The 27232-nt window shown below is 37.7% G+C and overlaps 1 protein-coding gene across 1 annotated transcript in view; it reads right to left on the bottom strand.

The window, feature by feature from the left end:
• Nucleotides 1-27232, bottom strand: part of CFAP54 (cilia and flagella associated protein 54) — a gene marked incomplete at both ends in the record, with an annotated part of 158511 nt that overhangs the window by 98343 nt on the left and 32936 nt on the right. Inside the window, 15 exons of the mRNA XM_081332014.1 lie at nt 3179-3282; nt 5641-5743; nt 6214-6340; nt 10320-10403; nt 12627-12726; nt 13375-13509; nt 15714-15836; nt 16937-17092; nt 21335-21482; nt 22316-22458; nt 23208-23393; nt 23838-23930; nt 24920-25090; nt 26158-26279; nt 26355-26426. Coding sequence (XP_081188140.1) covers nt 3179-3282; nt 5641-5743; nt 6214-6340; nt 10320-10403; nt 12627-12726; nt 13375-13509; nt 15714-15836; nt 16937-17092; nt 21335-21482; nt 22316-22458; nt 23208-23393; nt 23838-23930; nt 24920-25090; nt 26158-26279; nt 26355-26426 — 1867 coding nt within the window. The remainder of the gene's footprint in view (nt 1-3178; nt 3283-5640; nt 5744-6213; nt 6341-10319; nt 10404-12626; nt 12727-13374; nt 13510-15713; nt 15837-16936; nt 17093-21334; nt 21483-22315; nt 22459-23207; nt 23394-23837; nt 23931-24919; nt 25091-26157; nt 26280-26354; nt 26427-27232) is intronic.

The raw sequence follows: 27232 nt of genomic DNA, 5'->3' as shown, positions 1-27232 counted from the left end.
TTATAAAGAAATAAGATTCATTAAATTAATAAATTAACTTTCATTAATTTAGTCTAAAGAAAGCATATACAGCAGAAATGAACAACTTCTAGAAGAGGGAACAGCTTGTTCCCCAGACCAGACAGGGGGAAATATCTCTACAAAGCCCTCACCATGCACATTATGAAGTGTCTAGTTAGCAATTTGTTCAAGGCACAAGGCCTCTTTAAAGCAATAGTTTCTGTTAAGCTGACTTTGCTTACCTTTTGCTTTTCATGTAGCAAAATTATGGAGACAGCCAAGTCCCCATAACTCCATCACTTCAAATATTATCTAACAGATTGACATTAACATTATCCAACTCTTTCCTATTACTTTCTATATATAAATAGCCACTTTGGTGTAGTGGTTAAGGTGCCAGGCTAGAAACCAAGAGACTGTGATTTCTAGTTCCACTTTAGGCATGAATCCAGCTGGGTGACCTTGGACCAATCACTCTCTCTCATAGATCCAGGAAACAAGCAATGCTGAAACCTCATCAAGAAAATTGTAGGGAGTTGTCTAGGCACCACCAGGAGTCAATATTGACTCAAAGGTATAAACACACAAACAAACAAAAGTGCACACGTATACTCTCTCAAGTCCTGATAGGCTGCCTTATTGTGGCAATGGGATGGGTGGGTGTTCCTGCTAGGGAAAAGCTAATAATTCCAAGAATATAGGCCAACGTATATACTCCCAACAGGGAAACCTAAGGCATGAAGTTTATCCCACGTGGACTGGCCTCCCTCTCTCCGCGCTAGAGTGGCACCCACGGAGGCGGCCAAGGGCAAGCAGGGCAAGGCTGCTCCTGCTCAAAAGTCAGGTTTTGGCAGACAGTGAAGCGCGCACGTGGGGCTTTCCCAGGGCTGGCAGGCCAAACGGGGACCAGCCTCCCTCTCTCCGCGCTAGAGCGGCACCCGCGGAGGCGGCCAAGGGCAAGCAGGGCAAGGCCGCTCCTGCTCAAAAGCTAGGGTTCGGCGGCCGGCAAGGCGCTCACATGGGGCTCTCCCGGACCTGGCGGGTGATGAGGGAGGAGTAGGCCGATCGCCTTACTGGTACTTGGCACTCCAACGCATCTTCCTGGCCATGTGTGCCCCGAAGAAGCACCGATCAGAAGTCAATCCAGTTGCTGCACGAATCCCTGGGGAGGACGGGGCCTCGCTCTGCGCCTTCACTCTTCACTTGCCCTCAGTAGGGTTCCTGCAGGCCACTGCCAAGCAGCATGTTTTCTTCAAGCAAGTGAGCTAGGAAGGAGCGGAGCACGAAGGAGGCGGGGGGAGGTGGGGGGAGGAAGGCGACACCACATACCACCAGCCAGGTGCTCACGTACCACCAGTGGTATGCATACCACCGGTTGAAAATCCCTGACTTAGCAACTGTTCAAAGTTACAACAGACCTCTGCAGGGGTACTTATGACTTGGTTTTGAAGTTACAACAGGCAGGGGCACACTCTACAATCATGTGAATTGTGTTTTGGACACCTGGAAGCAGACCATATTTACAGCTGTTTGTAGCGTCCCACAGTCATGTGACCATATTTTGACATTTTTGCCAAAAAATGACATTTACTTGTGGTTTTTGGCAAAACCAGTTCATAATGATCAATTGGTTCACTTTAATGACCACAGCATTCACTTAATGAGGGCCACAAAAAAGGTCATAAAATTGGGTCAGTCATGTGATGACCAACTTTATGACCATCAGGATTTATTACTGTAATGGAACTGACCTAAGGTCACACTGCAAACTAGAATTCATGGTCTTCCAGTTTTAGCCTGCTGCTTAACTATTACATTAAATCTATATGGACAGATGCTTTTTGATTTCCCAGTCTATGGTTGATGGAGAGTAATGGCCCAAAGACAGCACCATCCCCAGCCAGCAAGTTTCTGTATCTCTGGGAGGACTACAACCTAGGCCCACCAATTTACACATTACATCAAATTTGCTTCCAACTGACTGTTTGACAGCCTCAATTTTGTTTTGGATTGCTCAAATAATTCAAATAATTTCAAAATTTAAAAGAAATCAAACTTGTTTCAAGTCACCTAAAATTCAACCTGGAAGTTTACTAAACTTTAGTGAATATTAATGAAAGCAAAAATTATCCAGCATTCTTTTTTATTTAATTGTAATATGTCATAAATTGTAATACAGTTGCAAGAAAAAGTATGTGAACCCTTTGGGATTATGTGGTTTTTTGCATGAATTGGCCATAAAATGCGCTCTAAACGTCATGTAAGTCACAACAATAGAAAAACACAGTCTGGAATTCATTTTCCCATCAAGTATATTTTGCCAGTAGTGCTGTGGAACATCCAGGTGATCTTTTGCAAACTTCAAACGTGGACAGATGAAACCAAAATTGAGTTGTTTGGGAAAAACACACAACACTATGTGTGGAGAAAAAAAGGCACAGCACACCAACATCAAAACCTCATCCCCACTGTAAAACATGGCAGAGGGAGCATCATGGTTTGGGGCTGCTTTGCTGCCTCAGGGCCTGGACAGATTGTTGTCATTGATGGGAAAATGAATTACAGAGTTTATCAGGACATTTTGCAGGAAAACGTACGACCATCTGTCCACCAACTGAAGCTCCGCAGAGGATGGGTGATGCAACAGGACAATGACCCAAAGCATACAAGTAATTCAACAAAACAATGGCTTCAACAGAACAGAATACGTCTTCTGGAGTGGCCCAGTCAGAATCCTGACCTCAACCCGATTGAAATGCTGTGGCATGACCTTAAGAGAGCGATTCACACCAGACATCCCAAGATGTCTGCACATCGTTGTGCAGGTCTGATCTGCAACTACAGGAAACGTTTGGTTGAGGTTATTGCTGCCAAAGGAGGGTCAACCAGTTATTAAGTCCAAAGGTTCACATACTTTTTCCACCCTGCACTGTGAATGTTTCCATCTTATGTTCAATTAAAACATGACAACAGCTAATGTTTGTGTAGTATTATTTTAAGCAGACTGTGTTTTTCTATTTTTGTGACTTACATGACGTTTAGAGCGCATTTTATGGCCAATTCATGCAAAAAACCACATAATCCCAAAGGGTTCACATACTTTTTCTTGCAACTGTGTGTTATAAATTCCTAAACATAAATACTGTTGTAATTTATTTTAAAAAAATACTTAAGTTACCGTTTTCCACCAGGTGTTTTCACCTGGCTTGATGATTTAGTAGGCTGTTTAGGCAGACCTTTCTTCTTGGAACCCCTCCCCTTGGGTGTTGGTAACTCTGTCACCTATATAAATAAATCATTATATCACAATAATTATAAATGTTCAAAATACTAATTTCAGTTACCCAGAGCCCTGTAAGAACTCAAAAAACAAATATGCATTTATTTTATTTCTAAATAAATCCTAACAGTACCTTCATAAAATAAAATAATGTTGAGAATAACAATCATAATGAATTGTAATAAAATTGGAAACATTCAAGTTTTATAAATGCATACATATATACAAACGTACTAGGAAGATATTTTTTTTCTCTCTTGCAAATTTTTTTTTCCTGGCAAATCTATTTCTAATCTGGTTGTTCAGGTATTTCAACAGTTACAATTGTGATTGAATCCATCCACCTTCTTACTGGTCGTTCTCTTCTTCTTTCCTTCTACCTTTCCCAGCATTATAGACTTCAGAGAAGTAAGTCTTCATATAAAATGGATCCAAATTACAATTTGAGCCTAGGAGGATTCTGATCTATGTAGCTATCAATACAAAAGTTTTTCTATAATCCATGAAGCACATGCCAATTTCTTTTTGGTATTCTTTGGGTTTCTCAATTATCCAGTGTGCATCAGCAATAATGGTTCACATTCCCCTTTGACTTTTCTAAAACCAGCTTGAACATCTAGCATCTCCCTCCCACGTAGGGCTCTAATTTGTGTTGTATGATGATAAGCATTATTTTGCTTTAATTTCCATTTGCTAGTGTGTGAAATCAAAGATATTTTGCACACTTTGTTAAAATGGCTTATTAAATTTGGCATTCTTTTTGTAAAATAAATGCCAACATGGTGTAATATGTCATGTGTTGTTATTCATTTGAGTAACTACTTTTAAGAACTACTAAGGAGCAGATGATTTTTACTATGTTCTGATACATAAAACCATAGAACGCAAAGAAAGTATACATTCTTTTTCACATGACTGTCTATGTAAGATCCTAAGATATTTTTCCCACGGGCCATTATAGAAAGAAACATGCACAAAAGTGACTGGAGAATGAAAATTCCTCTTTCACATGAATGTAGAGAGAGAAGTACAGCTGTAACAGACTGGAAAATTGTAACATTTTCCCATCAATTAGTGTTTTGAAGGGAAACCAAGCTTCTGATAAAGTAGATTCACAACTTTTCTCAAAGAAACAGGAATCTCTGTTCTCTGCTTACTTGTCAGCAATTAACAAACAAAACTCAAATAAAGGCCAGAATGGCTGGAGAATAAGATTGCTAATGGCTTGGTTACTGAGTTGCTTATTGGCTGGCAATGCTGACACCTTGCTGCAACTGGAAGTATTTGAGACTAGAACATATTAGTTTATCTAAATGAGACAAAAGAGACAAAGCAGGCAAGAAAATGACAAGACACAGAAAAAGAGCTGAATTATCATACAGTGACAGAAAGTAAAGTCAGCTGAAAGCTACATTATGTGGAAGCAAAGGAGAAATAATTTAAGGTCTGAGATGAAATGAAGTGTACTTCTAAGTATTTCATCATTCTTGAATGTCTCAAAGAGAGAAATGCAGATCTCCCATTTGTTGAGGCACATTAAGCCAAAAAAAGCCTCTGTAAAAAGATTTTGAAAGTGAAAGCAGTTTAGAAAGAAAGGAAAAACTGTACAGCACGTAAAATAAAAGCAGACTCTATGTGATCTGAACTTAGTCTGAAAAAACTGAAAGAAGTTGTTAAAAATCTCTGTAGGTAAGCAAGTAAATAGGCTTAAAGGAAAATATTTGGGGTATAGGTCAAGTTAAAAATAAAGAAGGATTAAGACTCTAACCTAGTAAACCTAAGTGTTATGCATTTGCCTCTAATCTACTTCAATCTGTTACTACCTCTGATGCACCCGTGCTGAACCATCTGACGAGAAACCTGTGACCACTCTCATGCTTAATTTATTAATCTTGTAGCTCCTGCTATAACTTATCTTTATTATTTGATATAAATCCTTATTGAGATATCTTATCTCCTCAATCACCAAAGCTATAATCTTACTGTTCAGCTTAATTTAGAAATGCATTTCCACAATTTATATTCTGTACAATTACAAAATGCATTCTTGCATATGGCCTTATTTGCATCTTCCCAACATCCAAAGTATGTTATGTCAGCACAAATACCACATACGTGAATAACATCAATAAATACTTCATATACCTTACATAAGTCAAAATATAGAACATATTCTATATGAGGTTATTTTATATAGTTTTCTATTTTCACTGGTACAGTGGACTGTTAACAAAATTACAATTTTTTACTTCAGAATTTGATTTTATACTCAGCTATGACAAAAACTGTAATTCTTACTTACTGAATTTTTATTCAGTTAACTAACAGATCCCAAAATCTGAAAAAAAAATTCAATTAACCTTTGAAATATCTGGTGTTGTGGTCTTCTTTGTATCTGCAGATCCACGAAGCTTCTTCTTCTTTTTTGGAATTTGTTTGATACCAAGAAGAAATCTATTCCGTCTAGTAAACAAAAACAGTTAACATTACTATGTTAAGTTTTTTTCAAAAATTGGCAGCAGTTTTGAGTATTTATTTGCAATACTTAGAGCATTATTCACCAATAATTTTTGACACGTTTTTAAAAAAATTACATGGTTTTGTTTAGATTAAGAAAGGCTGAATGTTCTGTTCTTCAAAACATTTTAGTCTGATTTTATCATAGAAAAGGTAGAGAGGGAGTTAAGAATGAAATGAATAAGAAACAAGCATATACAATAAGAAGCCACTCCAATCTTAGTCTGATGATTATTGCTATAATAACTAATGTTCATTACAAATTATGGAAGTATGTCTTAGCAGTCATATTAATATGAAAATATATTATAGTACATTTGAAGGAAGATCAACTATCATTACAGCTATCGTTTCTGCAATTTGTATGGCCATTAACACTGACAGAATTTTGTCAATTCAAAATACTTTACACCTACTTTTTAAGATACTCTTGAACATCATCAGCCCACTCCACTATTCGCAACCATTTTTCCTCATTTAGTGCTCTGAATACAAGCATGACAAAATATTCAAGGAAACGGGAGTTCTTCTTAAATTTCAGTACTGTGTAAATGTAAAATAAGTGTAGTTATTCCATGCCATTATATGTTTAGTACTTTCAGTTTTTAGTTACTGTTCTTGATACAAGATTCCATTAATCAAACTAATTTGTATCCGAAATGGTATAGGGTTTCCTGCCTGAGCAGGGAGTTGGACTAGATGACCTCCAAGGTCCCTTTCAACATCATCATCATCATCATCATCATCATCATTATATTATTATTATTATTATTATTATTATTATTATTATTATTATTATTATTACTATTATTATTAATTATTAATTATTATTATTATTATTATTATTATTATTATTATTATTATTATTATTATTATTATTATTATTATTATGGGGTGCCCCAGGGCTCTGTTCTGGGCCCAGTGGTCTTCAATATCTTCATTAATTATTTGGATGAGGGGATAGATGGGGAACTCATCAAATTTGCAGACGACACCAAGCTGGCAGGAATAGCCAATACTCCAGAAGATAGGCTTAAGATACAGAAGGATCTGGACAGACTCGAACACTGGGCACTATCTAACAAAATGAAATTCAATGGGGAAAAAAGTAAGGTTCTACATTTAGGCAGGAAAAATCAAATGCATAGGTATAGTATAGGTGGTACCTTGCTCAATAGTAGTAACTGTGAGAGGGATCTCGGAGTCTTAGTAGACAATCACTTCAATATGAGCCAGCAGTGTGCTGCAGCTGCCAAAAAAGCCAACACAGTGCTAGGCTGCATTAACAGAGGGATAGAATCAAGATCAAGTGAAGTACTAATACCACTTTACAATGCTTTGGTAAGGCCACACCTGGAATACTGCATCCAGTTTTGGTCACCACGATGCAAAAAAGATGTCGAGACTCTAGAAAGGGTACAGAGAAGAGCAACAAAGATGATTAGGGGGCTGGAGGCTAAAACATATAGGGAACGGTTGCTGGAATTGGGCATGTGTAGTTTAATGAAGAGAAGGGTGAGGGGTGACATGATAGCAGTGTTCCAATATCTCAGGGGCTACCACAAAGAAGAGGGAGTCAAGCTATTCTCCAAAGCACCTGAAAGCAGGACAAGAAACTAGTCAAGGAGAGAAGCAACCTAGAACTAAGGAGAAACTTCCTGACAGTTAGAACAATTAACCAGTGGAACAACCTGCCTCCAGAGGTGGTGAATGCTCCAACACTGGAGGTTTTTAAGAAGAGACTGGACAGCCATTTGCCTGAAATGGTATAAGGTTTCCTGCCTGAGCAGAGGGTTGGACTAGATGACCTCCAAGGTCCCTTCCAACATCATCATCATCATCATCATCATCATCATCATCATCATCATCATCATCATTATTATTATTATTATTATTATTATTATTATTATTATTATTATTATTATTATTATTATTATTATATAGGAATTAACATCTGAAAATAGATTTCTAAAATCTAAAATTTTTAATCTACATCCAAAACAAAAATTAAAGCTTGACATTAAAAAATAATAAAATGCTTGTTATAGAGAACATTCTGTAAGGTTAAAATTTAAATCACTAAGATTGATATATTTTTATGATGACAATTATTTGCATTTGACATATGCCTGCATTGTGGAATGTGTCAATTTTTTGCTAGTTAAGGAAGGGTGTGCTATGATTTTAAAAATGTACGTTTGCATGGTTAGACAAAAATCAAAGCTCAAATAACAGAGAATCTAAAGACCATCTGTAGCAGTGATTAAGGGTAGTGAAGTACAGAAATCCATTGCATCTAATTCCTTCCTAGACTAATCACAGAACAGTAAATTGTTTTGAAATTTCAAAGCAAATCAACAAAAAGTTATCAAATCTCACTGGCAATTACTGCAACACACTACTAATTGTCTTAGATCTTCAGAATGATGATGATGATGATGATGATGATGATGATGATGATGATGATGATGGAAGGGACCTTTGAGGTCTTCTAGTCCAACACCTTGCTCAGGCAGGAAACCCTATAACATTTCAGACAAATGTCTGTCCAGACTCTTCTTAAAAACTTTCAATGTTGGACCATTCACAGCTTCTGGAGGTAGGTTGTTCCACTGATTAATTGTTCTAACTGTCAGGAAATTTCTCCTTAGTTCTAGGTTGCTTCTCTCTTTGGTTAGTTGCCATCCGTTGCTTCTTGTCCTGCCTTCAGGTCCTTTGGAGAATAGCTTGACTCCCCCTTCTTTGTGGCAACCCCTGAGATATTGGAACATTGCTATCATTTCACCCCTCACCCTTCTCTTCATTAAACTAGAGACATACCCAATTCCAGCAACCATTCCTTATATGTTTTAGCCTCCAGTCCCCTGATCATCTTTGTTGCTCTTCTCTGTATTCTTTCTAGAGTCTCAACATCTTTTTACATCGTGATCAAAACTGGAGGCAGTATTCCAAGTGTGGCCTTACCAAGGCATTGTAAAGTAGTATTAACACTTCACATGATCTTGATTCTATCCTTCTCTTAATGCAGCCTAGCACTGTGTTGGCTTTTTTAGCAGCTGCAGCACACTGCTGGCTCATATTTAAGTGATTTTCCACTAGGACTCCAAGATCCCTCTCACAGTTGCTACTACTGATTAAGATTCCACCTGCTCTATACCTGTGCATTTGGTTTTTCTGGAGTGTTGGCTATTCCTGCCAGCTTCATCTTGTCTGCAAATTTGATGAGTTCCCCATCTATATTTCATCCTTAAATGGAAATTAGGCTTTAGATAGATTTCTAAAAATTTATAGCCCATGATATCGTGCTTAAGACCTTTAATGTCCCACACAACTTTTTGACCAAAAAGTCTACCTATTCCTGTGTAAATTTCAATGCTTGTTGTTGCTAGCTGTGAAGTTGTGTCCGACCCATCGCAACCCCATGGACAACGTTCCTCCAGGCTTTTCTGTCCTCTACCATCTTCTGGAGTCCATTTAAGCTCACACCTACTGCTTCTGTGACTCCATCCAGCCACCTCATTCTCTGTTGTCCCCTTCTTCTATTGCCCTCAATCTTTCCCAGCATTAGGCTCTTCTCCAGTGAGTCCTTCCTTCTCATTAGATGGCCAATGTATTTGAGTTTCAACTTCAGGATCTGGCCTTCTAAAGAGCAGTCATGGTTGATCTCCTCTAGGACTGACCAGTTTGATAGCCTTGCACTCCAAGGGACTCTCAGGGGTCTTCTCCAGCACCAGAGTTCAAAGGCCTCAATTCTTTGGCGGTCAGCCTTTCTTATGGTCCAACTTTCACTGCCATACATTGCAACTGAGAAGACCATAGCCTTGACTATACGCACTTTTGTTGACAGGGTGATGTCTCTGCTTTTTAGTATGCTGTCTAGATTTGCCATGGGTTTCCTCCCGAGGAGCAAGCGTCTTTTAATTCCTTGGCTACAGTCCCCATCTGCAGTGATCTTGGAGCCCAGGAAAATAAAATCTGTCACTACCTCCACTTCTTCCCCATCTATTTGCCAGGAATTGAGAGGGCCGGATGCCATGAATTTGGTTTTCTTAATGTTAAGTTTCAACCCAACTTTTGCACTCTCCTTCTTCACCCACAACAAGAGGCTGTTTAGTTCTTCTTCACTTTCTGCCATGGCAGAAATGACAGAAATTTCAACGCTACTAGAGGGGCTACTATCTGAACCCATTATCTTCTGCAAAATAATTTTTAAAAAGAAGCAGGACTTTTTCTAGTTACTCACTTTTTTTTGAAAATGCAATATCTTTATCTTCTGGCATTAAAAAAAATCTTTCTTCCCTCATAAAATATAGACTCCTACAAAGTATGCTCCCATTTAGTCAGACAACTAATGTACCAAAAACAAAATATTTACATTGAGGGATTTTCTTAAAAAGAAAACTATTTAAAAGACACATAAGCTTCTGTTTAAATTTATATTCATTGCATTTTCTAATCTGTACATGTACAGTGGGGAAAAACCTAATACAGTATGCTAATAATACATTTTTAAAATGATTACCTTCCCTATAAGCAGTCTTCGGTTGCCAATTTGAGACTACTGGATACAAGAATAAAGGATCTTCTTCTCCTGTAAGCTCTTGTCCTAGACAGAACAGATTAGACTAAATTCAACACAATAGCAGTTTACACATACACTAAATACCTTTCATCAAAAAGTGGCATCACTTAAATAATTTTTTTTCATTTTGTTAATTTTTTACTTTTCACTTGTTATATACATTTGTTCTTTTTTTTCTTCAAAATTTTAAAATAGAGGAAGAGGAATTTTTGAAGTTCCCTGCCAACTTCCCACAAGGAAACTTAATGGGAAAGCCAGCATGAAGTTGGAAAGCACTCCCACTCCCACTGCTTTTTTGTTTGACCATGGTCATTCTGTTTCTCTGTTTCAGTAATGAAATATCTCTGAATGATGACTCAACAGGGCTTGGATTGTCTAGTATTATACTAAAGTTTAGAAAGTACTTAAATAGAATCAGGATATTTAGATTATTTTATTATCTAAATACAAAATAAGTTTACCGTATATACTTGAGTATAAGCCGAATTTTTCAGCCCACTTTTTGGGCTGAAAAATTCCACTTCGGCTTATACTCCAGTCAACAAAAAAACTTACCGAGGACTTGTGCGCGGCCGAGGCTTTGGTGCTTCCGGGATCGCGCGCACCTCTCCCAAGCCACCGCCGTCTGAGACCTGCCGAAGTTTGGGGAGGTTTGGGGAGGTGCGCGCGCACCTCCCCAAACCTCCCCAAACGTCGGCAGGTCTCCGTTCCTCCGCGCCCTGCCTGCCTGCTTCTTTCCGCAGCGGAAAGAAGCAGGCAGGCAGGGCGCGGAGGAACGGAGACCTGCCGACGTTTGGGGAGGTTTGGGCGCCTCCCCAAACCTCCCCAAACGTCGGCAGGTCTGCGCGGAGGAACGGAGACCTGGGGAGGTTTGGGGAGGCGCCCAAACCTCCCCAAACGTCGGCAGGAGGAACGGAGACCTGCCGACGTTTGGGGAGGTTTGGGGAGGCGCCCAAACCTCCCCAAACGTCGGCAAGTCTGCGCGGAGGAACGGAGACCTGGGGAGGTTTGGGGAGGCGCCCAAACCTCCCCAAACGTCGGCAGGAGGAACGGAGACCTGCCGACGTTTGGGGAGGTTTGGGGAGGCACCCAAACCTCCCCAAACGTCGGCAGGTCTGCGCGGAGGAACGGAGACCTGGGGAGGTTTGGGGAGGCGCCCAAACCTCCCCAAACGTCGGCAGGAGGAACGGAGACCTGCCGACGTTTGGGGAGGTTTGGGGAGGCGCCCAAACCTCCCCAAACGTCGGCAGGAGGAACGGAGACCTGCCGACGTTTGGGGAGGTTTGGGGAGGCGCCCAAACCTCCCCAAACGTCGGCAGGTCTGCGCGGAGGAACGGAGACGTGCCGACGTTTGGGGAGGTTTGGGGAGGCGCCCAAACCTCCCGAAACGTCGGCAGGTCTCCGTTCCTCCGCGCCCTGCCTGCCTGCTTCTTTCCGCAGCGGAAAGAAGCAGGCAGGCAGGGCGCGGAGGTCCGGAGACCTGCCGACGTTTGGGGAGGTTTGGGGAGGTGCGCGCGCACCTCCCCAAACCTCCCCAAACTTCGGCAGGTCTCCGGACGGCGGCGGCTTGGGAGAGGTGCGCGCGATCCTGGAAGCACCGAAGCCTCGGCCGCGCGCAAGTCCTCGGTAAGCTCCGGGCGGTCACTTGCTTCGCGTCTCCTGAGGGAAGGGGGGGCGACTGGAGCGGGCGTGTTTCCTCGCCTGCTGGGCGCCGCGATTTGCCCGGGGAACGCGCGGGCCCCGAATGGCAGCGTGGAGCGAGGAAGCGGACAGCCAGGGCTTCCCCGAGAGCCGCGGCCACACAGGGTATTCCTGTGTATTCAGGCTTGCAAAATGGTGGATCGAGCCTCTGCTGGCGGCAGAGGCTTGCAGAGCGCGGATCCAGCCTCCGCCGGCGGCGGAGGCTTGCAGAACGGCGGATCGGCTTATACTCGAGTCAACAACTTTTCCCAGTTTTTGGGGGTGAAATTGGGGGGTCTCGGCTTATACTCGAGTCGGCTTATACTCAAGTATATACGGTATTTGAAGACAGCAGAAGTGACCGTAACTAAAAATGTTATATGCAGGATATATAGAAAAAACAGCTTTGCAAATTGACAGATTTTAAATTCTATATTTAAAAAAGTATAAGTATACCTTATTTAGGATATGTGATGAAATGCTTAATGAGCTTAATGTATTTAAATGTATGATTATCTTAATGGTAACAGTGGAATTAGGAGCAACATATACATATTAAAAATATACCTGCTTTTATCAGTCTCAGAAGCATGTTTTCCAGAACTTCTAAGTTCTCGTTAACTTTTCCAACTATACTCATTTGTGCTCTCTGCCTTTTAGAAAGAATCTATAATAATAAATTAATTAACCATTTTATATAGCACATAAGCTAGCTGAAGAATTAAGGCAAAAACATCAGCACCTCAATAATAAACAAAACAGTAAATATTTCTAGTTCACTTTAATCTAATTTCAGAACACCAAGTTGTATTTCATTTGAATTCCAGACCATATGATAATGAAATTAATAGTGTATTAAGTTTTAAGCCATGCAGGGTTGTTGTGGACAAATTGAAGGAGAAAGTATATTAGATATATTTGTTGTCTTGAGTTATTTATATAAAAAGGGCAGAATAAAAATAATAAATAAATCTAGCCCTCAAAACTGTGTAAAGTGGGATTAATAAACATAAATCTATGCCATTTATTCTGGAAACATAAAACTATTATTATGTCATACTCTTACCTCCATTCATATATGTATAAGTTATTGCTATGCTGGGGTTTCATTTACTCTATATAAACTACCATTCTAGTCCTGTTCAATCTGCATACTAACCTCATTCATTTTTCATCCCCCTCCACAAGTAGAGGCAATGGACAGCCATTTGAGTTTTGTTAACTCCTTGAAGACTTAAGAAAAACTTTTATTTCTATCTACATATATCATAAATCATTTAAAAAGAAAGAGAAAATGAAGAATAAGAGCAGTTACCTCTTCTTCTAGTATTTCATCTGTTCCTTCTCCAGTTATAGCCACTTGGGAGGGTGCTTGTGAGCAATCCAACAACTTTTTTCCATAGTTAATAATAACTATTGCTAATTCATATTCTTTCCATAAGCGCAGTATCTATTAAATATATATTATATAATTCTATATAATATTCACAAGATTTTTAATAAAAAAAAATCAAAATCGTGTGCCAACTTATAAAATAAGCCTTAGCTCCAAAGAAGCTGTATACAGGGATTTATGGAGATAGTGATCAGGAGAATTACTGCTGCAAGAGGAACCAAAAAACGTTTCTACTAACCATTTCTCCCTTCCCAGCATATCCAAACATAATCAGATGGGTGCTGTTTTAACATTGAGTGCTTAGTTTCTATCTGCTCAAGTCTTGTGAAAATGTTTTCCTTCCATTTTGATCTTATTCACCAATAAGATCTTATTCTTTCTCATTAATGGCTTGTTGCCATAACACAGCTTGATACAGCTTGTTAGCAGTTTTGCCAACTTGAAGTCCATTCATGCAGCATGCTAAGGGACTGCTCACATTCTCCCCAGTGGAACAGGGAGAGAGCCCAGGGCTCTAGGGCTTGGTGGGAGGCCTGGGCTCTCTTTCCAGCACTCCGCTTAATGACTACAACTGAGAGAACTTGGATTGTAATTATTTTGCAATGTGGTCATGCAGCATCTTGCTTAATGAACATTTCATTCAATGACCATGATTCCGGGCCCAGTTGTGGTCATATGTTGAGAACTATCTGTATGTTGATGATAGCCAGCTTAGTATAGCCACTCTGGGTTGGACTGGAGATGATGTAAGCCGCCCTGAGTCTTCGGAGAAGGGCGGGATATAAATGGAATTAAAATAAAAAAATAAATAAAAAATAAATGTTTCCCAGTATCTGGAGCCTGAAATTGTCTGGATGGGGCAGAACAAATAAATCCTAGCAAGACAGTTACTATTTATACTTGATGGGACTATGTTATGCATCGAGTATTGTTTCTTGACAGAGAACTATTACCTTTGAAAGATCTGATCTGTGACTTTGGGATTATCTTGGACACATAGCTCCTGATAAAGTAGCAGATGAAGGCCATGCCCAGAAAGCCTTTTCCTAATTAACTCACTGGATGGTTGCAGTAGGATTTACCTCTTTTTATTGTGTATGAGTGTGGAGTCTTATCTTGTGACCTTTAATAAAGTTGATTTTTTGAATCCCGAAGTGGACCAAAATTGTTTTATACCTTGGCTAAGGTGTCACAACTCAAAATATTTATTTGGTTTCCCTTCCTATAGTTTAACCAAACTTGGGGTGTGAATTTCCCCTGCAATCATCTCCTGGCTTCCTCAAAGGTGTGGTGGGAAAGACTATAACAAATGGGTGATGGCAGCAGCAAGGATATCTAATTTTCCAGTCACTGTTTACCTGTGGGTACAGGTTATCTCGGAAAGGAAGTATCTCAGAAGGTGGTACTGGATTGACTCTGGCATACCTTATTACACCTTGCCATTAGCAACATAAGATACTGATACTTCAGACCTTACACTAGTTCCTAAATAGTTTCCAGGTAGAATTTAAAGTGCTGGTTTTAACCTAAAAAGCGTTTCATGGCTTGGCATCTAAGTATTTCCAGAACAACATACTTCAACCTTCTTGGGAGAAACTGATGCTGATACTTGATTACCAAGAGGGTCGGGGAACTATTCTCAGAAGTTAATGCTTTTCAATTGTAGTGCCAAACATATGGATCAACTTTCCTATTGATATAAGACTTACCAACTCCCTGACAAAATTCAAGAAAAAACTAAATAAACCTCTTCTATATGGATCTTCCATAGTGTACTTATGCAATCAGCTCTATTGTTGTTAACTTTTTAGTTTTTTAAAATTTTAAAATATTTTAAACATACTGTGGATGTTCTAATGTTACATTTGTTTGAATCTTATTCCTAGAGATGTTTTACTGTTCCTTACAGTGGATCTTTTTAAAATTGGCAGTATGTAAGTCAAATAAGTTAGTATGTCACCACATGCAGTAGTAATTAATTTTGATTGATCTTGATAAAATCAATTATGTCAGTTATGCTTAGATGTCAGAACATCAGAAATCCTAGTTGTAAATGACACTGGAAAGTTAAAAAATATATATCCTGGAAGACAATAGCAAACCATTCCCATAATGTTGCAAAGAAAAGAACAAGGCCATGTCCTTGTGGGTGCCCAAAGTTGAAAAAGACTTCTCTTTTATGGTTAATATACTTTAATTACAAAGTTCAACTATTTTAAACTATGTAAATAATATACTATTTTAAAAACAATAAATACCTTTGCTGTGAAAAAGCAAGAACAAGCTATCATGTGCTGAATACTATCAAAGCATCCTGTTGATTTTCTTTGGAATATAATAATTGGAATTTCTTGAAGAACCACGAGATACTTAATAATGATCTGAAAACATAATAAGAAATCTGTACCATTACAGAATATTACATGTATGAATAAAACTAAAAATGAATCCTTGTGCTGTAAATGTAAGCATTTAAACTTCTACAGTTCAGTTTTAATACAAAATAAACTTATGTAACTCATGTTGCCTTAATTTCCTATTAAAAATGTAACCTCCATGTTAGCGTGCTCCAGTATCTATCCATTTTGTGTGATGACTTATTCTCTGAAAATCTTGCATATTCTGCTATGCTCAATACAAGAACTCACTTTATCAGATCTTTATGCAGCTTTCTTTGAATCAATATGGTCCCAAACATATATCACCCCCAGGACTTCAACACAGTCTTACAACAGTCCTCATAATTCATAGAATCTAATTCTATTTTTGTGGCTTCCCAGCCTCTGTTTTGGAACTCTAGGATTCCATTCCCCAGTGGCGTAGCGTGGGGGGTGCAGGGGGTGCCGGCCGCACCGGGCGCAACATCTGGGGGGGGCGCGCTCACACTTGCAGCTCTCTGCCCCTGCCTGGCTCACTCACTCTCACTGCAGTGCTGGCTGTGCGAATCCGATCCAAGCCGCCGGGTCGCCGCCCACTGTGGAGGGGGGGGTGCCAGGCGTGCGGTGCGGTGCTTGCCTTGCCCCGGGTGCTGACAACCCACGCTACGCCACTGCCATTCCCTAGGACTGCACTATCCGATGGACAAAAATAGCAAGTTTCAAGTGTGTAATTTATTACTATCACCTTTCCTTTCTGTTTGTTTTACATCTTATATTTATATTTCAGCATAACTTTTTTATAATCCAACAATAAAAAAATGAACTCAAATCTGTTCCTTCAAGTCCTTAAAATAGAAACAACTAGTCTTTTCCACTGTTAGAAGTGGCCCCAGGAAAGACAAAAATGTCTGCCCGTCCCATAAACGTATTAAGTTCTTATACTCTTATACTCTTGATGAGTCTTAGTTCTTGCTTGGTTTTGAGCCAGAAATCACAATGTACTTTTTCAACCATTTATGTCAAGTAGTTTACTCTTAATTATTTTTTTATTAGAGTATTGAACTAAACATTATACATACTTGTATTTTAAGAAAAACTCTTACCTGAATGACAGGTTTGGAGGGAATCTTGTGATAGATCAGGGGAGCTACAAGGCCGTAACAATTAACAACTGACTGCAGAGCATAGTGAACATCATTTAGCCAGTTACTAAGTTCAACTGCCACCAGCATTCGCCCACATTCATCTATTCTGCCAACCTAGAAAGAAAATTATATATATATATATATATATATATATATATATATATATATATATATATCCAATTTCATTTTCCCATTTCTTCCACAAACAAGTCAACAAATATATCGCCGTACATAAATACATACACATAAATTTGGGTGCTGCTCGTCCATTTCCCCTTTCACTGTATCCACCCTCCTTCTCTCTCTTCCCTCTTCTCTACTTTCTCTCTTCTCCTCTTTCCCTCACCACTCCCCTCCCGTTTCTCCCTTCTCCTCCTCTTCTAGAAAGAAAATTTTCATCTACGTATTTTTGTTACAAAACAGAAATATGAAAAATACTTTTGCCATCTGAAGCAGCATATTTTGGGTCCCATATTTTTATATGTTTCTGATGGGTTTTATAACATTTTAAAATGCAGATTTTATGGTAGCAGCTGATTAAAAAGCAGTTTCACAACAAAACTGCACTTTGGAAAGTTTTAATGCAAAGTCTGCACAATGACTAATGAATGAGTGGAAGAAAATACCATCATTTTAATTTCTGCCCCTTTTTTCATGAAATAGGCAAACATTTAAATATAAAAATGACATAATCGTTTGCAGATCAGAAGACAATTATCACTCAGATGCCACAGTTCTTCAACTATTATGATGCAGTTCTAAACTCAAAACATATACACTAATATGTGCATTAGATAAAACTGTTTTTAAAAATAAAAAGGAAAGAAATGAATAAGAATAAATGGTAGGTCTTTTTTACATTTGCAGATGGTTATTTGACCAAAGAACTAACACCAAAAAATGATGTCCTTATCATCATGGGGGATTGGAATGCTAAAGTAGGAAGCCAAAAGATAACCAGAATAACAGGCAACTTTAGCTTTGGAGTACAAAATGAAGCAGGGCACAGGCTGACAGAATTTTGTCAAGAGAATACGATGGAACTGCAAACAGTCTTTTTCTACAACCCAAGAGACGGCTCTACACATGGACATCACCAGACAGTCAACAAAGAAATCAGATTGACTATGTGCTCTGCAGCCAAAGATGGAGAAGCTCTATACAGTCAGTAAAAACAAGACCAGGAGCTGACTGTGGCTCAGACCATGAGCTTCTCGTTGCAAAATTTAGGCTTAAACTGAAGAAAGTAGGGAAAAGCATTAGGCCTAAATCATATCCCTGATGAATATACAGTAGAGGTGACAAATACATTTAAGGAATTAGATCTGATAGACAGAGTGCCTGAAGAACTATGGACAGAGGTTCGCAACATTGTACAAGAGGTAGCAACTAAAACCATCCCAAAGAAAAAGAAATGCAGGAAAGCAAAATGGCTGTCTGAGGAAGCTTTGCAAATAGCTGAGGACAGGAGGGAAGAGAAAGGCAAGGGAGAAAAAGAAAGGTACACCCAACTGAATGCAGAATTACAGAGAATAGCTAGAAGAGATAAGAATGACTTCTTAAATGAACAGTGCAAAGAAATAGAAGAAAACAATAGAATAGGGAGGACCAGAGATCTCTTCAAGAAAATTGGAGAGATGAAGGGAATGTTTCATGCAAAAATGGGCATGATAAAGGACCAAAATGGCAGGGACCTAACAGAGGCAGAAGAGATTAAGAAGAGGTGGCAAAATTACACAGAAGAACTATACAAGAAAGAGCTTAACGTCCCTGATCACCATGATGAGGTGGTCACTGACCTCGAGCCAGACATCCTAGAATGTGAAGTGAAGTGGGCCTTAGGAAAGCTGAGCAACAACAAAGCTAGTGGAGGTGACAGTATTCCAGCTGAGCTATTCAAAATCTTAAAAGACGATGCAGTAAAAGTGCTACATTCAATTTGCCAGCAAATTTGGAAAGCTCAACAGTGGCCACAGGATTGGAAAAGATCAATTTACATTCCAATTCCAAAGAAAGGCAGTGACAAAGAATGTTCAAACTATCACACCATTGCACTCATTTCACATGCTACTAAACTTATGCTTAAAATCCTACAAGCTAGACTCCAACAGTATGTGGATCAAAAACTACCAGAAGTACAGACCGGATTTCGAAGAGGCAGAGGAACTAGAGATCAAATTGCCAACATACGCTGGATCATGGAGAAAGCTAGGGAGTTCCAGAAAAACATCTACTTCTGCTTCATTGACTATGCTAAAGCATTTGATTGTGTGGATCACAACAAACTGTGGCAAGTTCTTAAAGAGATGGGAGTACCAGACCATCTTATTGGTCTCTTGAGAAACCTATATGCGGGTCAAGAAGCAACAGTGAGAACTGGACACGGAACCACTGATTGGTTCAAAATTGGGAAAGGAATCAGGCAAATCTGTATACTGTCATCCTGCCTATTTAACTAAAAAGCAGAGACATCACCCTGCCAACAAAAGTGTGTATAGTCTTCCCAGTTGCAATGTATGGCAGTGAAAGTTGGACCATAAGAAAGGCTGATGGGTTGGACACGACTTTGCAACTAACAACAACAAAAAAAAGTCTGTAAGGACAGGAATGAATTTGAATATTTAATCACTACTTCTTTCCTGCTTTTTTTTAAATTATTCTTTAGAGGCAGGAATGTCTACAGAAAGGGTCAAAAAAGTTAAGATGATGGCCGTGACTATGCAATTGAAGACATCTCTTTTTAGGTATGCCATAAAAAGGGGGGAGCTTCTATTGTGCATCCAGAACTACCATCTTGATTTTGTTTTGTTTTTTTACCTTCCTGTTGATATCCTAGTTTTGAGTTATTAGGGAAACTAGAATTAAAGCTCTTGCAGGTTCAAACAATTTCTTCTAGTGAGGTGCATAATATAAGTAATTCATAATATGCAATTCATTTTTAGTTCAAAGAATTTCAGATTTGAAAATATTATCCTAAAAGTTCAAACACCTGCTTTCAGTACAAAATCAGTAGTCTCAGTGATTTTGGAAGTGCTTCAGGCATAAAGAAAGTATTTGGCATTCAAAACAAGAGTTGTTTTAAACACAGAATGCTTCTAAAATGGTTTTTAAAAAACATTTTACAAAATTGGTCATTTTGAATTCATTTGTTTTAAATCTGAAATGGCTACACACCCCTGCAATTAAGCCTTAGAAAATTTAGAATATAATCTATCCAGTAGAGAAATACTTATTGGAAAAGTGAGAGCGTAAGGCTAAAACTGAATGGTATGTTCTGCAAATGTGTTCATTCAGTTATAAGAAAACTGAAACACAACTAATTTGCATCTGTTCATATATAAGAACATGACCATAAAAAAAGACTGCACTGAATATGAATTAACTAACTAACTAGTAAGAATTTTGCTCTTACAGTGGTATTTCTGCATCCACGCAATAGTTACAGGTAGGCATCATGCCTATAATATAGATGGTTAAATATTACTATTGTCACTTAGCAGTTCTCCCCTTCAAAATCAGTCTTCAAGGTACGTCAGGTCAGAAAAGAGACACCACAATGACTGTTAGAACTCTAATTAGGTTCGAGTCCCACCAGGCTCAAGGTTGACTCAGCCTTCCATCCTTCCGAGGTAGGTAAAATGAGGACCCAGATTGTTGGGGGCAATTAAGCTGACTTTGTAATAATGCCACTTGGGGGTGTGTGTGAAAGCCCTAACAAGCAGGCATATACAGAGAATGAAGGCTACTGCTAAGCTTGTAAGCCGCCCTGAGTCTTCGGAGAAGGGCGGGATATAAATGTAATAAAAATAAAATAAATAAAATAAATAAAATATTGTTGTAGAGTATAATAATGGAATCTTGAAAACCGGACAGTTTCCCTCTGTGCCCTCTTATAAAAGAGAATCAGAACAGGCTTAGCTTTCTAAGGAAGAGGAAGCACCCTCTTCCTCACCATGGCTAAGGAGATGTTTCATTTAACCAGTCTTAGCTCCATCCTCCTTTACATTCACTTCCACAGAATGCATAAAAGTAAGCTGGCTCACTTCTGCTCAGCTGACTACAGAACGTATCTAAACATTGTCATGAACATATAGAATCACTCAAAACCATTTGGGTAGGGCTAATTAAATACAAACCTAGCAACTTCATAGCTTCAAAGCTCAAAATTATTTCTCTGAAGTAGTATTAAAAACATAGTATTTTTCATTAAGGTATCCTTTCAATAATGGAAAATTAGATATGAATTGTAAGATATTATAACATATAATTCTATAGATGAACTTTACTTGTGATAAGAATATTAAGAGCAAGAAAAATAAGATCACACCAAAAATATTAATGCTAAATAGCACATACTTGTCTTTTATACTTAAGCTCATTGAAACAAATAGAATCACAGAAGAGATCTCCTTCAATGACACTAATGTCACTAATGATAAAAATACTCCTCAGAAACATATATAAGAGGCTTGGAGATGCCTGTGGCAGAGCTTCAAAATTTAGCCTACAAAAAGAAAAACAACAAATAAAAACATAGTATTTATTTTGTGGATATTGTTATTGTTTTAATGTTTTTAAATTGTTTTAATTGTTTCATAATTTTAGAAACGTAAGCTGCCCAGAGCCACTTGGTTGAGTTGGGCAGCTATGGAAATTCAATGACTGGTAGAGTAGAGTAGAGTAGAGTAGAGTAGAGTAGAGTAGAGTAGAGTAGAGTAGAGTAGAGTAGAGTAGAAGAGAAGAGAACAGAAGAGAAGAGAAGAGAAGAGAGAAGAGAAGAGAAGAGAAGAGAAGAGAAGAGAAGAGAAGAGAAGAGAAGAGAAGAGAAGAGAAGAGAAGAGAAGAGAATAACTAAAACCAATAGTTAACTAGCTGCAATACCTTAAAATGAAAGACAATTCTAACTCTATTATAACTGGCAAATCTTCTGAATTGCCACTATAAAACATGATGGCGGTGATGACGACTGCTGGTGGCTACTGCTTATGCAACTGTATTGATCAATGTTGTCATATTAAATGTGGTATATGCTGCTATACTCAAGTTGTGAAATAATGACAGCACATGGTTTACCTATATAGTTTTAGTCAGTTTTATTAATCTTCTCTTACTTGTTTTACAGAAACAGTATTTCAAAAACACCCTACATTTTTCAAAACATAATCACTGAAGAAATTTTTTATTATTAAAATATTATTGTTTTTAAGACCCTATGTTTTGATAATTGTGTCTAAGGTATTTAGAAACATTTGTCAAACTGTTTAAAAGTGAGACAGTATTCACTATCAACAATAATCATATAAACTGAATAATTTGAAAAACAGCTCTGTTAGTTACCTGTTCTGCGGTACAGACAAAGTGCTGCTTACAGAAACTATGGTGACATCAGTAACAGGAGCACAAGGCACTGAGACAAAATAATCCCAGAGTGGCTGAAATGTTTTTTTGCATAATGCATAGTTTTCAATCTGGAAAGCAGACTAAAAATATAGTCATATTTTGAAATACCTTTTCTATGCTTATTTGAAATTATAATACATAATCAGTAAAAATGATGAAAGCATCAATAAAATTATAATTAGATTCCTAGCTTTATACAAACTGAAGCAAACATATCACACAAGGTTTCTTAAAACAAAAGAGGAATTCTAGTGACATAAAGTAGCAAGATGGATAGGTTCACAATCTATTTTGTACGTCTTACAGTGGAACCTGTTGGAATGGAGGCAAAATGCAGTGATGGAATTAAATGAAATGAAGTCACAAATCCTAGGTTACTTGAATAAATTGAAGAAATCAGGGATGGTAGGGATATCTCACAAGCTAAATCTCTGGCCAGGAGGGAAGAATGCAGTGAAAGAGACAAAGCAATGGAAAGAATCTTCAGCAGAATTGGCTGCTGAGATTTTTTCCTAGAAATTTTTGAGGGATGGGTAATTTCAATTCAGGATAATGCAAAATAATAAATTTGTGTTTCATATAAAAACTTGCAACAATATTTTAAAATATTAAAAATTCTGGATTTGCATTAAATTAGGACCACAAAAATAATAAAATAAATAGTATTCTTTCCTTAATAGTAAAAAATCTAACTGAATTACTGAGGAAAAAGATTTAGAAGTATTTTACTTTAGGGGGGAAAATCTTGTTTTTTAAAGGATATGTATCCTGAAAATGAATCAGATTACAAAAGAACTGGAATTATCAAGGCAAAAGTATTATATGCTACCTGAATCAGGTATGTTCGGACAGTAGCGACAGAAAGAGGAGGATATGCAAGAATTGGTTTAGTTGTTTCTCCAATGCTATCACCGATAATTTTTCCATCTGAGTCATAGGCTGCAACTGCAAATATGTAATTTTGATTGGCTTCTAAACCTTGTACTTCTAAGACACAAGTTTCATCCGCTGGTATCTGATAATAAAAAATGTATTTGTTAAGGTAAAAATAAGAAAAACATGCCAATTAATATCAAAATAATATTAATACCAAGGTTTTATATTTATTATGCTTTATGCTGTTCCTCTGACAAAAGCCTCAAAACAGCCCCCCTCTCAAATGTTTTAAGACTAAAACCAAGGTAAACATCCATACTTTTTTGATGGGCATCCTTTTTTCCCCATTTTCCCCTATTATACAATTAAGCTGAGGCTGCTCAATTAGCCCTCAATTTGCAGCCAGAACTGAGACTGGAACCTCTGTTACTAAGTGAGGAGAAAATGAATTTAAAATGGCCTCGTTTATATAAAAGTCCATTTTCACATGATTTTTTTAAGGTTCTCAAAACACTGCTCGTGCCTAGCAATAGCTTTGAAGAAAACTCAGACAAATTAGCACCATCATCGTTAAAGTCATTACCGCTTCTCCTGTGTTCTTGAGACTATAATTGTTTAATCGAGCTTTTGGATTACTTCCTTCTGCTACACACCCAAAAATGCTGTACCAACAAACCTTAAAACACAAAAACAAATACAAAACTGCTTTTAGTTCTACAGCTAAAATTCTGCATGTGTTTAAAAACTATCTAAATTAATGGTTTCAGACTCACAGTTCATAGATCATATGTGATCCTCCAGCTCGTTTTATGTGGCTCTTACCTTATTCACACACAGCATAATGGAATCTGGGCAGTAGCTTAACAATTCCTGAGCAAACAATAAAGTGGCTTTACAAGACAGGCTATGAGGTGGCTCTATCCCTACCTTCACCCCTCAGAGATATTAAAATAGCTAGGTCTGGAAACTGCTTCCTAACCACTGCAGATCTTCCATGCTCTCTGCTCAGACAACAAACTGGCAGGACTTGGAGCAATGGTGCAGCGCAGAACCTGGAGAGCAGCTGCCCCCAGCCTGTCCTTCCTCAGGTGCTAAGCTGTACTTCTCTTGAAGTGGGCTTGTTCAAATATTTAAGCTTAAATGTAAAGCTATGCCGAATGAAATAATAATTGTCCAAAACTACACATTCCTTTTAATTATAATAAATTTTGCAAGACAAATTTAACCACAAAAATGTGATTTTTATAATTTAAAATATATTTCATTTTCCAAAAATTGCTGCATTTTCATACACATGCAATTTAAAAAATCCTCCTGAATGAACACTGAAAAATGATTACATTCTACCATCTAGTGGCACGTGGTTTACATTTTGGGTTTTTTATGAAAAGATGTACAAAAATAGCAAGATACAGTATGTGAGCAATAATGTTCCTCTTTTAATTCCTAATGAGAACAAAAAACATCAGTAAATTGTAAATGTAAAATGTTTCAATATTGAATGAAGACCTTGTAGTGTAAATTAAAATTCTAACAAATATTTTGTATACAGCATTTAAAATATTTCTCTATATAATTAGGGCATGTTCTTCTCCAGAGTAGAAGAAGTTATTATACATTAAATCACAAGGATGTTCTTCCTCCCCCCCCCAAAAAAAAAATTACCTTTACATCTGAAGCAAATGGTGCTGGCTTAAATGCCATGGAACAATTTGTCCTAAAAAGTAGTATTGGAGGTGGTGGAACTTTGCTTTTCATGCTATTTGTGTGATTTAATAAAGTGGCATTTAATGCATTTTGTTCAATTTCAGTTTTCTGAATCAGAGTAAATGCTTCCTAGAATTTAAGGACAAATTCCAAGAAAGTATTATTTCATTTAAACTTCTTTCTATGGCAAAGTATAAAAGAATCACACAGTTAAAACCAAAGACAGTTTAGTAGACAGTATTAGAATTATTATTTTTCAACTGATCAGTTATTTACATTTCTGAAAGACACAGTATCTTCTAGTCCATTGCTGTGCTTTTCGTTTTATTTTTTTGTAAGATTTACAATGTATTAACGAAGCAAAATTTCATTCAGTTTCCTAGAACTAAAATCTTGTTCTTTCTTTCCAGATACCTTTTGGTTCCTTCTTATACCCTACTTATTTGTGATGCTTAATTTATAACACTGAATTTCTGCCTGTATTTTTGAAACTATTAGAAAACAGCACACATGTCCCCCTGTGGTTAGCTTGCAAGGGGCTTCAGAATTTCCGAATGGGTAACCTGCAGACCTACAAGGCTTAAGGGACAATTTCGTCCCTTAAATGGCCCTAATTCTATCCTCTACTCATTACAACATGCTATGTCACGGGTTGGCAAACCGCGGCTCCAGAGCCGCATGCGGCTCTTTCAGCCGTCTCCTGCAGCTCCCAGTCCTCCGGCATGTGCAGTTCCCCCCCCCCCAAAAAAAAGTGGGACTAAAAAAGTTCAACCAATCAATTCAAACTTTTCACGAAAAAAAACTCGCAAAGTTTGAATTGATTGGTTGAACTTCTTTGGTTTGTAGAAGCTATGTAAACTAGCCTATACATCACTATTACTGCTTTACAGTAATGTAATAATTCAGTTTTCATTTACAGTAATAAAAAGGGTTCTATTTTTAAGTGTCTTTATAAAGAAAGTACTAGATTTGTAGGTTATTTTTATTTTACTTTTAAAAGTACTTCTATATTCTTTTTTGATACAGAAAATCCTTGAGTCTTATCTGTTATTAAAAGAATTGCTATGATAATTTTCAGGAATGTTGAGTTTGTACAGAATCTACAATTCATAAATACTGTTCTAATAAAGAATCATATGAATGAAAAATATAAATAACACATCAAATTTAACAGATTAACAATATAATTTATATACCTCCAGAAGCTGATTTGCAGAAGAACAAGCTAATCCTTCTGGAAGCATCAGTGTAGCTTTCTGCATCAAATAGAGAGCTTTGGATAATTTATTCTTTTTTATTTTCTCTATTATCTCCAATTCTGTAAAAACAAATTTTGAAAGTTAATACAATTTCTTCATATAAAGTTTCTGTTGGCTATTTTACAAGTACATACCTGTTAATTTTAACTGGTTTACATTCTTTGCGAGACCCTTGTTCTTTGGATTTTTGTTATTACTTTGAGTATCTAAAAAAAACATAAATGTGTGTATATACATACTGTATGCTCTATAGAAGACGTAACAGTTGTACAAGTGATCTTTGCTTAACTACCCTTGATTCAGCAAACATTTGATCTTGTGATTGTACTGAACAAATGGTACTTATAACTGGTTCTTGAAATCCCAGTCTCTCTGCGGTCATGTGACTGCAACCTGAGCACTCAGAGTCCAGCTCACTATTACAACACTATAACATCCTGCTGTCTCATGATCACCATTTGCAACCTTTTTTGCCAGCTTCCTCAAGCAAAGTCAATGAGGAAGCCAGAAAGTCATAAATGGCGACCACATGATGTCCTCACTAAACAATGTGCTGTAATTTGCTTAATGACAGCAAACGGGAAGTGCTGGAACTGCCGTGCTTAAGCTTTATGATCATATTGGAAATTCTGCTCCAACTGCAGTTGTTAACCGAGGATTACCTGTATACTTTTATTAAGTGTTGCCTTTGGCTTTCTGATATAACCCTAGGTTATGAAATATATCCTTTCTGATTTTTCTTGCAAGCAGAAGCCACAGATTTCAAATTCATTTATATGCCCTCAAAGCAGATCTAGCAAATTATTCAAAATGCTTTTTTAAAATAGTATCTAATATCAATAGATAATCCAATATAGAAATTTTTTTTAAAATCAGAGACAGAAAAGGTTTTGAGCTTTATATTTTGATTATTCCAATTTGAGAATAGGTACCAAATGTCTGCTGCTTCTCAAACTATAAACCTAAATTAATGAAGGAATGAAGTCTGCTAAAATGTCAAATAAATGCTTAG

The sequence above is a fragment of the Vipera berus genome (assembly GCF_964194415.1).
Source record: "Vipera berus genome assembly, chromosome: 6".
Classification (NCBI taxonomy): Eukaryota; Metazoa; Chordata; class Lepidosauria; order Squamata; family Viperidae; genus Vipera; species Vipera berus.
Note: the sequence above shows the minus strand (reverse complement) of the source record. Positions and strands in the feature narration are given on the sequence as shown.